Source organism: Pleurodeles waltl, chromosome 7, assembly GCF_031143425.1.
Source record: "Pleurodeles waltl isolate 20211129_DDA chromosome 7, aPleWal1.hap1.20221129, whole genome shotgun sequence".
NCBI lineage: Eukaryota > Metazoa > Chordata > Amphibia > Caudata > Salamandridae > Pleurodeles > Pleurodeles waltl.
In genome coordinates this window covers 638,630,291-638,645,575 of record NC_090446.1, presented here as the reverse complement: position 1 = coordinate 638,645,575, position 15,285 = coordinate 638,630,291, and the positions used below count along the sequence as shown (strand labels likewise).

General features: G+C 46.5%; 1 protein-coding gene across 3 annotated transcripts in view; it reads left to right on the top strand.

Annotated features, from left to right (window-relative positions):
• The window catches only part of PCYOX1L (prenylcysteine oxidase 1 like), a 60,215-nt gene extending 53,103 nt beyond the window's left edge, over positions 1-7,112 (top strand). For all 3 annotated transcript variants that reach the window (XM_069244624.1, XM_069244626.1, XM_069244625.1), the window contains one exon: positions 5,630-7,112. In XM_069244624.1, coding sequence (XP_069100725.1) covers positions 5,630-6,288 — 659 coding nt within the window. In that variant the 3' untranslated portion in view covers positions 6,289-7,112. The remainder of the gene's footprint in view (positions 1-5,629) is intronic.
• Positions 7,113-15,285: the final 8,173 nt, after the last annotated feature.

The window sequence follows — 15,285 nt, the reverse complement described above, 5'->3', positions numbered from 1 at the left end:
GCTTTCACCACGTTAACTTCACCCATTCACTAATCGGTCAAGAGGATGGTGGCCAGGGACTCCTAGGCATAGGTGTCCAATGTCTGTGGTCGTGCTCCTACCAGGAGCAGGATGCAGCTATGCAGCATCGATGATGACTAGGTGCGAGCTGCCGAGCTTTGCAGGGGCCGCTCGAGTGAAGCTGAAGAGATGAGAGCAGTGGAGCAGGGGAAAAAGCTGCTCCAATGAGGTGGTTGCGATCAGAGTGGCGAGACAAGACAGAAGCTGCATGGCTGAAGAGGGGTGATACCCCAAACCCGGTCCCAGGATGGTTGTTTCTGGTCCAGGGAGGACCTGGCCTGGCAGTTCGGGCTGGACCGTTCCCAGGGGGAACAGGGTCAAGACTGATTTGCATATGGTCTGGGTCCAAACTGGAATGGCATGGTGAGCAAAAGAACTGATGGATTAAACCCGAATCTGTGACTGGGGGAGAATGTTTGATTTGGTCTACATTCCGTCCATCAACTTTTTTTTTTTTTTTGCAAGGGTCATCCAGAAGACCGGGGCTTTGTAAGAAGGACCAGTAGGACGAGGAATGAAAGAGTGCAGCACTCAGAAACCCTCCATAGGATGTAACTCACAATATTCATAAAGTGCAAGCGGGGCTACTCTGGAATAAAAAATGGAACACAGTAATGATCTGAAGAACGGTGGCAGGAACCAGGGCACACACCATGTCAATGATAGCATGACTGTTAACATCTACTACTTTATTAACTGGCATACAAAGATGTTTTTTGCATCCTAATAGAATTTGTAGGAAACTACATAATTATGCATAAGAAAGTTGTAATAAGGTATGATACGATATGAAACAGCATGAATACACTAATTCTGTATGCTTGTCTGATTAATTGGGACTAAACAACTAACAATTGAGTTCTTCCGTGGAGACGTGTGCTACCCATCTACAAAGCACTTCAGTGCCTCATCAGAGTTGTAAGCTGTATACCAGTGTGAATACCAAAGAGACCGCACCTTGCAGAAACGGTTCTTAGTTACTTGTTTTAGGCAGTCACTTCTAGCAAACCCCTACATTCATAGGCGTAAACATCAATGGTGTGGTATGTTCATTGGGAAGAGGGCTAAGGGGTCTTGGCCCACTGCACTCCTGTTATGGCTGCCTTTTATTCCTCAGCCTCGGACCTGTGGACCCATTTGCTTGCTTCCCTGCACACTTGCCGTCCCACTGTCCATGTTTTCATTCCACTTAACGCACTAGTTCCACTGACTGACTAACGCAAGAAAGATGTTTGCATGGAGAGAAAATTACATTTTGAATTTGCAGGGTGGACATAAGTCTAAGCAACCTGTAGCCTTTATACTGTCCAAATCCCATGTCACAGTAATGATTTCAGCCACAAACGTGTGTGAGGGTCATTTGTTGCAGGTAAACCTGTATTTTAACTGCATTTATGTCGCACTACTCCTAACAGTATGTTGAAGCACTTTGTTGCCAGTAGCACATTACCCCAGAATCCAATGTTAGTGGTTAATCCAGTGGTTATTGGTTGTTGTTGGTTAGTGGTGTTTAGTCTTGTGCCCTTAAGGAAACCATTAGATGCATCTACTCCAGTTTGTGGTGGTATATTAATTAAGTAGGAGTTAGAAGTGCTCATTGGAGGCGGTATGTGAGTTCATGCAGGTCGTTGGTGGGGCGAATGGGTAGGCAAGAGAAGATTAAGGGGGTCATTCCGACCCCGGCGGTCAAGGACCGCCGGGGCCGGGGATGCGGGAGCACCGCCAACAGGCTGGCGGTGCCCCGCAGGGCATTCTGACCGCGGCGGTTTGGCCACGGTCAGAACAGGAAAACCGGCGGTCTCCCGCCGGTTTTCCGATGCCCTCAGGAATCCTCCATCCGCCATGGGGATTCCGACACCCCATACCGCCATCTGTTCCTGGCGGTTCGCCCGCCAGGAACAGGATGGCGGTATGGGGTGTCGTGGGGCCCCTGGGGGCCCCTGCAGTGCCCATGCCAGTGGCACTGCAGGGGCCCCCGTAAGAGGGCCCCACAAAGAATTTCAGTGTCTGCTCAGCAGACACTGAAATTTGCGACGGGTGCAACTGCACCCGTCGCACCTTCCCACTCCGCCGGCTCCATTCGGAGCCGGCTTCCTCGTGGGAAGGGGTTTCCCGCTGGGCTGGCGGGCGGCCTTCTGGCGGTCGCCCGCCAGCCCAGCGGGAAAGCCAGAATGGCCTCCGCGGTCTTTTGACCGCGGAGCGGCCATATGGCGGTTCCCTCCAGGCGGGCGGCCGGGGTCTGAATGACCCCCTAAGTATTGTTAGTTTGCAGAGATAGGGTTTGAAGGAGGGGCAGTTGTGATCTACGCCATGAGGTGTGGGCAGTTTGCAGGAATGCAGTTAATAGAAAATAAGCATAGGGTAAGCTAGAATTGAGAGGATAGCAAGAAAAGAGAAGAAAACAATTGTTTTAACTCCAGGGCAATTTTTTATGCATGGCTCTAGAAACATAGTGGCAGGAGGGCTTTTGTCTCCGAGCGATTAAAAAAAATTAGTAAATACAGCAGTGGAGACGAGGACAAAGTTCATCCTTTAATATGATCATCGCGTTCTTGTGATTTAACATGGAAATTGGTCTTCTAATTCCCTAACCCTTTCACAACTAAATACCAGTGGTGCATCCTGTCACTAAAAGCCATCTTTTAGAGCATCGGCAAACCGAAGATACGGTGACCAACTGATTCTAAGTGTGCATTATTGTGACTATTCATTCAATGCCGAGTATTGCAATATAGCTGTAGTGCAGGGTAGTGGAGCTCTAGAGAGGGGATTTTGTTATGAGCAACGCTGATTGGAAATGTGGTTGTAATGTTTAGAACCTCTTCAAAACTACTAAAAGTGGTGTCAACCTCTTATGTGTTTGTTACTTACACTGCAAATCAGTGCTCTCAGGAATCTTGGTTCTATGCAGTAAATACCTTTTACAAGAATGGTTTCCTTAATTCGCCTTTCTTCTCGCTGGATGAGCGTTCATTTCTTCGCACGTTCTGTCCTCACATGACCTGGTACATTGGTGCTGGAATAACTTCAGAGTTGTGGTTGCTGTCATCAAGGAGACAACCCTGAAATCTTAGGCACTGTGGAAAATCCAAGTGTCATATTAAGAGCAAGTGTAGCAGGTGACCCATGCCCATTCAGTGAGACCAGTGGTAAGGCTGTGGTATATAGCCAGTGATATGTTCTGGAGCACACCGTTGCACATATATTGCTAAAGCATGTTATGGGGCCAAATGTCATTTACAGGCGGCACATTTCTTTGCATAGAAAGAAAAGCAACCATTAATCCCCATGTAAAACAATGAGCAGCGGTTTGACCGAAGACACATTATAACACATGACCGCTGTCTTTGAACACACTGCAAATTTGACAAGATAAAAATAAAACCTAAAGGCACCTTTATTTCTCATTCACTTTCTGAACTCCATCATGATATTTGGGGGGCGTTGCATCACCCTACACTCACTCTTCCACCGCCTATGACCCGGTATGATTTTAGCTTCATAGAAATGCAGAAAACTGAACTGACATACTTCGCAAATAAACATATGCTCGATGGTTAGGTACATTTTACTTCCCGCTGCAATTACAGGACTTTAACGGCAGATGGCGCAAGGATTTCATGTTTAAAGTTTGATTTCAGGGGCCTCCTGTGGTCAGTACTTTGTCGGTGTTCATGATTGTCTGCAGAAATAAAAATCATCGCATTCGTTCATTTTAAAATTGCATGATGTAATTTCCGCAGGTACAGGTTTTCTTTTAAGCTATACATTTTACTGAAAGCCAGTAGTTTCCACAATTTTATTGATTGAATGTATTTTCTCGGTATGTTCTCAAGAAGCCTAAAGAGTGGCTCTAACAAGGTGCTAGAGCGACCGTTGAAGCAAAGTCGAGTTTTCAAAATAATCATTATTGTGGATAACACCTCAGATTGTAGGACAGTAAGGCCTCGTGGGTGCTTGTCAATGAGGTATGATCCCCAGGACTCAACCACCAGACCTAGACTGAGGGTCACGTCAGAGTTGTATCAGGGGGTCCGGGAGATATCTGAAAAGAAATCAGTACTGACGAAGCCAGCACTCTTGGCTTTTATTTGCTGGATAGGTGTTTACATGCGTCACCACCACAGAACAGGTATACTGTTTCTTGCACCAGCACAAACGTCTTTTAGATACAGAGTAGGTACAGTCTAGCGAGAGTATCGCAGGCTTTTCAACTTCTCTGTTAACCGATCTGCTGTGTTGTGTTACTTTCGGGTTGCAGGATACTTCATGCACCAGCGGGCTCAGCAACGACCATCGCAAAATATTCATCCACACTCGTGTGAAATTACTTCAGGATTTGGAGTTACTGCACAACGCAAGGGCGCAAACTGCTTAGCGTGCCAGGAAAAAATATAATTCCTAGCATACACAAAACAGTTGCCAGGACATCATTTTTCTTACTCTGTGTTACAGCAGTGCTTATTTGAAGAGACTCCATGTAGAGGGAGTGAGGCTTTCCAGCATTTCTTTTGTAAAGTGGTATCAAGTGTAAAGTGTCTAGTAGTTGTCATCTAGCCCCCGTGATCCTAGTGATAGGAAATCTGCACGAGGAGTTCTGATTTGCATCGATCTGAATATCCCAAAATCCTCATTTTGTTCAGTTCCCTATTTCAAAGAGCAGGCTAACATGACATGAAGTTTTAGTTCCCAAAACACCAAATGTGGCCTTCAGAATCAGGCACAGTCTTTCAGAGGTGCCGCTTCCACCTTAAATCTCTCCAGAGGAAATACACGTCTTAGGAACCGAGGTTTGTAGACTTGAAACAAAGAAGTCAAGATCTCTCACTCTCACACACACACCCCCCCTCTCTCTCTCACACACACACACAGACACTCTCTCACTCTCTCTCTCTCACACACACACTCTCTCACACACACAATCAGAAGACCCACTGCAATTGAGCCACAAATGAAAAGCCCATTTGTTTGGACTGTCTTTAAATCTTGATTTATAATATCTCATTCTGTGTCCGATTCTTCTCCAACCCAAGCTTCCCTCACCTGCTCTATTCCTCTCATCATTTATCATTCTCTACCTTCTCCTGCTCTGTTTTTTTTTTCCTACCTTATGCTCTTTTCCTGATTATCTGTAAATTCTCTGTCCTAATCCCTACTTTCCTTCAAAGGTATGTATTCTCACTTTGCCTTCTCATCATTCTCTCTTTCGAACCTTCAGCTTCCCTATGTTCCTCAATATTTAAACCTTGCCATACACTGAGTGGATTGTACTTCTTAGTTCGCTTTTTATTTTCAGATCCAATCTCTAATTTACTAATTCTCCTCCTATAAATCCCACTAAAACCTTTCTTGTAGTTACACTATATAATCCTGTGCACTAAAAAAGTAAAATAAATGGCAGCAGGTGTGGTTGTCACCATGACTGGATGTAAACACGTGTGACCTCCAGAACCCGACACTGTAGCAGGGTGGCACTGGACGGTCCCTGTTATTGACACTGTTATTGCAAGGCCATTAATGAAGGGTGCTCTCTCACCTTGTTGGCTTGTGTTTTATTGTCTTCTTTCAGAGGGGAAAGTCCTGTACCAAGTAAAGCACCAAGTTGATGATGAGCAGGCCTCAGATTTCTATGACATTGTTATCATTGCCACTCCACTTCACAAAGAGCAGAGAAACATCGCCTTCCGGAACTTTGAGCCTCCCATTGGCGAGGACCTAGGCTCCTATCAGCACACTGTATCCTCCGTCGTCCATGGCTACCTCAATTCCTCCTACTTCGGTTTCCCTGACCCAAAGCTCTTCCCATTTGCCAGCATCCTTGCCACAGATAACCCCAGCCTCTTCTTCAACAGCTTGGATAACATTTGCCCCGTCAACGTGTCAGCCAGCTTCCGCCGAAAGCAACCACAGGAGGCCGCTGTCTGGAAGGTGCTGTCCCAGGGGTCCCTAGAGAAACAGCACCTCAAAACTCTCTTCCGCTCATATTACTCCGTGCAAGTCACCAGTTGGCCTGCGTACCCAGAGTACAGTTCGGCCAAGGCTCTCACACCAATTATTCTTCATGACAACCTTTTCTACCTCAGTAGTATAGAATGGGCTGCCACCTCTGTGGAAATGAGTGCGGTGGCTGCCAAGAATGTGGCCTTGCTTGCCTATAACCGATGGTTCCAACACCAAGACAAGATAGACCAGAAGGACCTGATGCAGAAAGTGAAGACGGAGCTGTGACCTTGGGGTTTGGGAGAGGGAGGGTAATGGGAGTGGGTGCGGGTGAAGGAACAAAGTTTGCCACTACTGGTAGGAAACAAGCTGAGCTGGTAAGATTTTCTCAGAACTGTATTTATTTACTGTCCTTTGGATGCCTTATTCATCTTTGAATGTCGACAAGAATAAAAATTAGCATATGTGATTTTTGGGGTTTGGTGCGACCTGATAACTATTTTGTAAAGCAGCTATTGCCTTTTTGTTAATTAGAGAAACTGCAGCCTGATTTTCATCTGCGAGCTGAAGATGACCCCCACCAACAATCCCACCAGGAAAACTTTTTTTTTTTTTTTTTGCACCTAGTCGACCTAAAGGTTATTAGTATTCATTCAAGATATGTACTGCCATGTTGCTTGTATGGGATTGCCCGAAGAGCTATTCAGATGAGACATGGAGTGACTTTCCAATTGGCTATTGAAGCGTGGCTACAAACCTCCTTCCTACTTGACCACTCAGAGCAGGCGCACTTTCAAAAGTGTCACAACTGCTCGAACAATACCCCACGGACATTGTTTTTCTGAGCTTTCGTGCCCTGAATTGGTTTACAGAAAATCTGGTTAATGAAGATGGTGGTAGTAGCCTATCTCAACAAATGGATATGATTTGGCTGCAAGTGACCATGTCGCGGATTTTTTAAGCTGTGCCCTTTGATATAGCTCTGAACTGATAATTATGGATGGAATTCATTTTGAAGCACAAGCCTGCCATTTTGAGAAATGGCAGATTTGGTGTGGATGTAAGTGGAAGTTAAAAACCATGGGAATAAACTTTGTACCCATCTACAAAAATGTTGTTACTGTTGCATTTTTTCAATTCAGAATTAATTTTACTCCAATTGTTCTATTTTGTTTCTGATTGAAAGCGCTAGAAAGGTGCGGCTCATATTGTATAAAGTACCTCTTTCTTCCACCAGTTGCACTGTCATGTAAAAGTGTTCTAGGAGAGTTTCACTGTAGTGATGTGAAAAGATTCTGAAGATGTAAAGCGGATGAAGCTTGTCATGACAAAATGGGAAAGAAGACTATGAAAGTGGTTCAGTTTTATGTCTCTTTACTTGTAGTTTGGTATTTTTTGTACGAGGCTTTTTTAGGAGGTGGGGGTCGGGAATCTTCACACAATGAGAGCAAACCAATATCTTGAATTGAATATGGGGAATACAAAACAAATCAAAACATGCATAAACAATCAGGCAGTAGCAATCAAATTCCGAAAGAGAGAAGAAAAGGAGATTTCTGCTTGTTCCAGTAACATATGTTATGTACAGGTCACTGCTCAGGGAGCGTGAATCTACTTTTCCCGTGGACTAAAGATTTGTAAGTAAAATATAATAGAATACAAACAAAGCACAATAGAGAGTAGGCAGAGATTATTCTGCACGGAAAACATCTCTTTGGTGGTTAGTGATTAGTAAAAAGTATAAAAGTAGCAGAAAGATAAGGTTTCTGAGTAGAACAGTGGAAATGGCGGTTGGTTGGAGGATGTTCTCAGCCTTTTTATTATAAAAAAAGAGGGGTTAGTTCTCTGATGAGGTTCAGTGGACTTCCATTTTTTTAAGTGGGTACACACAGAAACATTAGGCCCGTGTGCGTTGTATTTTTAATGTAGGATACACGGCAAGGAGAGACTCTGAATTACAGAGGGAACATTGATCCCACTGAAATTTTTAGTTTTGGTTTCAGATATCAGAAAGTGAAGGATTTTGTTCACCACTTAGAAGCTGCTGTAGCATCAGAAGCCCTAGAGAGATCTCATCAAAATGTCTGCTGCCAGAGGCTACTTGTCCAGTTTTTAGAGAAGCAAGATGAGTTTAGGGTACACCAATAATTAGTTACCGTAGTTAAGTCTGGTCTATAATAGGGATTAAACATCCACTGGTTTGAGGTCTTATTCAGGGCTGTACAACTGTATCCCTTTCTGGAGTTTCCGTTAAAAGTATGCATTTTGGACCATGTTTTTGTCAAAAATGCATGTTACTCTGTTTATTTTAGGAGTGAAGACTTGATCCAGCACACTCGATAACGGTTGCTTTTCAGTCGGGTCTGGAACATAGAGGGATCCCACATGATCCTGGTTCTAGCAGCGATGTCCCCAAAGAGACATGCTGAATTTGTCCTCGTGTCGTTTTCCAACACGGGCCATAATTCAGCAGAGCCTACACACTGTCTGCATTCCATTTGGAGCATTAATGTGCAGGTAGGAGGGGGCTTTCATATTTTAACATTCAGCTAGGCCGAAAACAAAGGCCTGATTTTAAGGACCATAAGCCCTCCTTTAGTTCAAGTATCAGCCTGATTAGGAGATATCTGGAGCCATCCACTTAGACTCTGATACAGTGGAAGGAAACAAAGGAGAAAAGTTGTTATCACTTCACATGTACTTAAGAGAAACTATTGGAGGCAGGATTTTAACTTTCTTCAATTTTCTATGTAAGAGATGTAAGAATGAAGGATGTATCTGTCTCTATGAGTAATTGCACAAACATTGAATTAAATGGCACTTACTATTTTTTATTTCCTTCTTTTATAGTGGGCCTCATCCAAGTGTAGGGTGTCTGAGCGCTTTACATCACACACCGAAGCACAACCGATCTTACAAGTTTGTAAATCAATGTACAGGAAATGTTTCATAAGACATTGATGGTTGTAAGATGTAGGAATAAAGGGTCATATGTACGAACACTTTTTCCCATAGACACAGAATGGGTAAAAACCTTTGCTACGTCTGGCCCAAAATCTCATCCAAACTTGTAGACATATGTTTAGAGTGAATGGTCGGGAGAAACCCAAAGCCAGGGTATATAACTTAAGAGTGTTTGTGGTTGTGTGTACTAAAAAAGACCTCATCACTTCCCAAAGAACCCCTTTTTTGCAATCTTAAAATAGCAAAATGTTGGGAAAAAATCAATAAGGATCTAAACCCATGATTTACAGTTTACATGCAGCTCCTTTATGCAGGAAGATAAGTCACTGTGCTACATTATAAAGCTTACAACTCATTAACTGGAAGTGATAAAATGACCTCAGGATCAACAGTATGAACCAACTTGCCCATCTAAAAAAAAAATACAAATTTATGATCTGCTTGTTATACAATGGGCTTTGATGCAGGCACAATAACCCTATATGCTACTTTGAGTCAAAACTGAGACACAATAAAATACATAAGTCTTCTGGAACTGCATTAACCACCAAAGTTATTTTACGATTATTAAATCAATCAAGATTTATAAAGCACATCTAATTACCGTTGCCGTAGTCGAGTCTGCTGCTGACAAGGGCCTGGGTTACTGTTTTTCTTGTTTCTGTTGGGATCCATTTGTAGACTCTGCGGAGCATGCGGTGGGTGTTGTAGCAGGAGGAGGAGACGGCGTTGATCTGTTTTGACATTGAGAGGGATGAGTCGAGGGTGAAGCCGAGGTTCCGTGCGCTGTGGGTGGGTGTCGGTGGGGGGTGCCCAGCGATGTCAACCACCATGAGTCGTCCCAGGCGGAGGGGATGGGCCCAAGGATGAGGACCTCTGTTTTGTCCGAGTTCAGTTTTAGCCTGCTGTCTCTCATCCAGTCGGCGATGGCTTTCAGTCCCTCGTGGAGGTTGGTTTTGACGGTGCGAGGGTCATTGGTGAGGGAGAGGATGAGTTGGGTGTCGTCGGCGTAGGAGATGATGCTGAGGTTGTGCTGATGGGCCACCTGTGCGAGGGGGGCCATGTAGATGTTGAACAGCGTTGGGCTGAGGGATGAGCCCTGGGGTACGCCGCAGGTGATGTTGAAGGCCTTGGATTGGTACGGGGGGAGGCGGACTCTTTGGGTTCTGCCGGCGAGGAAGGATGCGGTCCATTCGAGGGCCTGGTCTTGGATTCCTGCTTCGCGGATGCGGGCTTTCAGGGTGTGGTGACAGACAGTGTCAAAGGCGGCCGAGAGCTCTAGGAGGATCAGGGCTGATGTTTCTCCGTTGTCGAGGTGGCTCCTGATGTCGTCTGTGGCTGCGAGGAGGGCGGTTTCGGTGCTATGGTTACGCCTGAAGCCGGACTGGGAGGGGTCGAGGATGTTGTTGTCTTCGAGGTACCGAGTGAGCTGAGTGTTGATGATTTTCTCAATGACCTTTGCCGGGAAAGGGAGCAGGGAGATGGGCCGGAAGTTTTTTAGGTCCGTGGGATCCGCTTTCGGTTTCTTCAGAAGGGCGTTGATTTCGGCGTGTTTCCAGCTTTCCGGGAATCTTGCAGTCTCGAAGGAGATGTTGATGACTCTCCGTAGGTGTGGAGCAATGTCTGTGTCAGCTTTATTAAAGATGTGGTGAGGGCAGGGGTCTGATGGTGATCCAGAGTGGATGGAGTTCATGGTCTTGCGGGTCTCATCGTCGCTGATGCTGGTCCAGGAGGTCAGTCGGCTGGGGCGGGTGGAGTTCGTAGAGGGCGGCATAGGGGTGTCCGAGGTATGAAGGGAGTTGAAGCTGTCATGGATGTCAGTGATTTTCTGGTGGAAGGCGGTTGCTAGGGCGTCGCATAGTTGTTGGGAGGGGGTGATGTCGTTGACGGTGGCGCTAAGGCTGGAGAGTTCTTTTACGATGTTGAAAAGTTCCTTGCAGTCGTGGGCGTTGTTTTCTAGGCGGGTTTTGAAGGAGGATCTTTTTGCCATCCTGATGAGTTGGTGGTGTTTGCGTGTAGCATCCTTGAGTGCCGCGTGGTTGTTTGGAGTGCGTTCGAGTAGCCATATTTGCTTGTTTCCGGCAGTGGCGTTTGGAGGCCGTTGGTGAACCAGGTGGCTTTTTTGTTGGAGGGTTTTCTGAGTGGAGCAAGGCAGTCGGAGCAGTCGTTGATCCATAGCTTGAGGTTTGTGCGGCGGTGTCAGGGCCGGTGGGGTCGGCAGGCGGTTTCTGGGCTAGGGCGTTGCTTAGTTGATCTTTGGTGATTTTGCCCCATCGTCAGCTGGGTGGTTGTTCGGTGAGGTGGTGTTCTGTTTGTTTCTTGAAGGTGAAATGGATGCAGTGGTGGTCGGTCCAGTATAGTTCGGTGGTGTGGTTGATGGTGACGTGGTGGCTTGTGGAGAAGATTGGGTCGAGGGTGTAACCAGCTGTGTGGGTGGGTGTGTTGACGAGCTGTGTGAAGCCAAGGTTGGCGAGGCTTTCGGTCAGGGTGGTGGAGTTGGTGTCATTGTTGTTTTCGAAGGTGAAAGTTCAGGTCCCCGAGGAGGATGTAGTCCGTGGAGGCGAGTGCGTGGGTGCTGGCCAGGTCGGCGATGGCGTTGATGAACGGTGCCCTGGGTCCTGGAGGTCTATAGATGAGTGTTCCTCTGAGCGTGGTGTTGGGGTCGGTGCAGACTTGAAAGTGTAGGAGTTCGGCGGCGCAGAAGGAGTCGTCCAGGGTGGTCTTGACTTCGAGGGTGGCTTTGTGGACCATGGCTATGCCTCCTGTTGGTGCGGTCTCGACGGGAGACTTTGTATCAGTCCGGGATGGCTATGGCGATGTCGGGTGCTGAGGAGTCATTCCATCAATGTTTATAACAAAACCCTTTGTGTTCTTATGGGATGTTCACTAGTACTTTGTAATTTAGTATGTCAAAGGCAATAAAATAATTCTAGTGGGACTAGGTAATAGCTACTATTTTGTAGGAATGGTTAGAGGATCATGAAGAGATAGCCAGGTCACCATCTTTCCACTACACTAGACTCGATTCCAGAGTGAAAATTAAATAGAAGACAGAATTTGCTGATAAGCTGCTTAATTTGATATCAAAGTAGATCTCCAGTGCCTTCGCCCAGAATGGCGGGGAAAAGAGCAGAAATTCTTCAAGTCCTCAGGGTCTGCTTAGGTGTGTTTTTTTTTTTTGTTGTTGTTTTTTTTATTACAAAGAGGAAAGACTTGTTCAAGTGTTCACCATCTTCAGTTGTTTCTGGGCACAAAGTGGGCTGAGCAAAGAATCTGCATTATATCTCCTAACAGCAGGCTACTTCATGGACCGCTCACACCCAAGGAGCAACACATGAGTACAACACATTAAGAATCCTTTACTAAATGAGAGCACCAGTACCTCTTGAGCATTCCAAAGTTTGACAACACACAGTACAACAATCTAACCGATTGTTACAATGCCTTAAAAGAAAATGAAAACACACCACAACCACCAAACCCCATGATCTGCGATGTGACTTCCCAAGACTAAACATACTCTACGTGTTTCTGCTGCAGTGCACATTTTGTGTTTGTGTGCGACTCTTTTTCAGTTACAGGGTTTTAAGGATCTCTGGGCCTCACCCACCGTAGGGTTGCATGCTTCATTACAGGACCCACTACTCACTCATGGTAAAGTGTTTCATCGTGACTGGGCTCGCCCTTTTCAAATTAAGAGCTGTTAGGCTCCATTGGCAGACCTTATCCCTCAATGGCACTGTTTAGCCCGGGTGTGGCCAGAGAGCGCGATTGAGGGGCAAACAATTTATGAAAAGACTCCTGAGGTAAACGGAGCAAAAAGGGGGGTACTTAGGGACATGGGGGGTACTTCGGGACATATTTACAAACCCCGAACGCTGCCAGTGTGTCACTTTTTATGACGACCCTGCTGTGCAAAGTGCAGACCCATATCTACAAGGCCAAGTAAAGCCATATTGCATGGCTTTTCATGGCCTTGTAAATATGGTGTAAGGCAATGCAGCGCAAGTTGTGCCTTGCCTTACACTGCATCAGGGAGGCATGCCATTGGCTTTGCAGTGGGTGTTCCCATGCAATACCCATGGGTTTTGACGCATTCCCAGATTTACAAGAATCTGTAAAACCTGGGTATGAGTCAAAGCCGAATACCTCCTCAGGCCAGGCGCACCCAGGAGAAATAACTGCGCGATGGCATGTGTAGCTGTAGATGCACATGCTGTGCATAAGCTCACCATCTAGTGTTGGGTTCGGAGTAGTACAACTTGTTTTTGTTTGAAGAAAGTTTTTGAGTCAAGGGATTGAGTGACTCCTCCTCTCGGTAATACTGCACATGGGCATCGAGTCATTTGTTAGATTGTTTTTCTCCACCGTCTGGTTCAGATGTGTGATACTCTCACACTGAGTTCTCGGCTCCAAACAGCATAAACGCTATTCTTTCTGTCTTTCTGTTGTCCTCGGTATTGGTTCCTTTTTCTACACTCTGAATCATTTTTTTTTTTTTAACCTTTCTGGGCAGAAAGTCCCGGTTGGGCCCTCATTGGGCCTACCTCTTCCACGCGGTATCGAACAATGCTGCCCTGATAGAAAGTACTCCATTCTGGTTTTGCCCTCAATACCATTCTAAGTTTCCACACACCGATCAACAGCAGGTGTGTAATTTGTGTCTTTCACCAGACCACAAGAATCAGACCTGCGAAGTGTGCTGTTCTTTTCGGTTGAAGAAGATGCTTAGAGACCAAACAGCTCATCAAATGAAAATGGTGTCTCGACAGACCGAAGATACACCAGACGTCTTTGGAGACTAGCACGCACAAGAAGATGTGGAACAAGAGGGGGTCTTCTCCGTTCAAGATTCGGGCCCTGATGTGCAGTCGGACATCAAGAGTTAACCTTTACAACCAGCACAAACTGTAAGTAAAAAGCCCCCTTTCCCTTTGGATAAAACAAGAGGTCACCAGTCCACCACTGCCTTCCAGCCTTCGTTGCAACCAAGAACCTTATTCGGATGCCCAGCATACCAGCTTCGACATTAGCAACACAAAAGGATGATGGACGGAGTGCTGACAATGCAAACACTCACCCCCAGTCACAGATCTGGGTTTAATCCATCGTTTTTTTGCTGCTCATGCCATTCCAGTTTGGACCCAGCCATATGCAAATCAGTCTTGACCCTGTTCCCCATGGGAACAGTCCAGCCCGAACTGCCAGACCAAGTCTTCCCTGGACTGGAAACAAGCATCCTGGGACTGGTTTCGGGGTTTCACCCCTCATCAGCCAGGCTAGCTTGAATCCAGTGGCATGGGAAGCACGGGACCCACGTCTGGGCATACCCTTCCCACTTAGGGCGACATTAGCAACACAAAAGGATGATGGACGGAGTGCTGACAATGCAAATACTCACTCCCAGTCACGGATCCGGGTTTAATCCATCGTTTTTTTGCTGCCCATGCCATTCCAGTTTGGACCCAGCCATATGCAAATCAGTCTTGACCCTGTTCCCCATGGGAACAGTCCAGCCCGAACTGCCAGGCCAAGTCATCCCTGGACTGGAAACAAGCATCCTGGGACCGGTTTCGGGGTTTCACCCCTCATCAGCCAGGCTAGCTTGAATCCAGTGGCATGGGAAGCACGGGACCCACGTCTGGGCATACCCTTCCCACTTAGGGCGACATTAGCAACACAAAAGGATGATGGACGGAGTGCTGACAATGCAAACACTCACGCCCAGTCACGGATCTGGGTTTAATCCATCGTTTTTTTGCTGCCCATGCCATTCCAGTTTGGACCCAGCCATATGCAAATCAGTCTTGACCCTGTTCCCCATGTGAACAGTCTAGCCCGAACTGCCAGGCCAAGTCTTCCCTGGACTGGAAACAAGCATCCTGGGACCGGTTTCGGGGTTTCACCCCTCATCAGCCAGGCTAGCTTGAATCCAGTGGCATGGGAAGCACGGGACCTACGTCTGGGCATACCCTTCCCACTCAGGGCGACATTAGCAACATAAAAGGATGATGGACTGAGTGCTGACAACGCAAACACTCACCCCCAGTCACAGATCTGGGTTTGATCCATCGTTTTTTTGCTGCCCTTGCCATTCCAGTTTGGACCCAGCCATTTGCAAATCAGTCTTGACCCTGTTCCCCATGGGAATAGTCCAGCCCGAACTGCCAGGCCAAGTCTTCCCTGGACTGGAAACAAGCATCCTGGGACCGGTTTCGGGGTTTCACCCCTCATCAGCCAGGCTAGCTTGAATCCAGTGGCATGGGAAGCACGGGACCCACGTCTGGGCATACCCTTCCCACTTAGGGCGACATTAGCAAC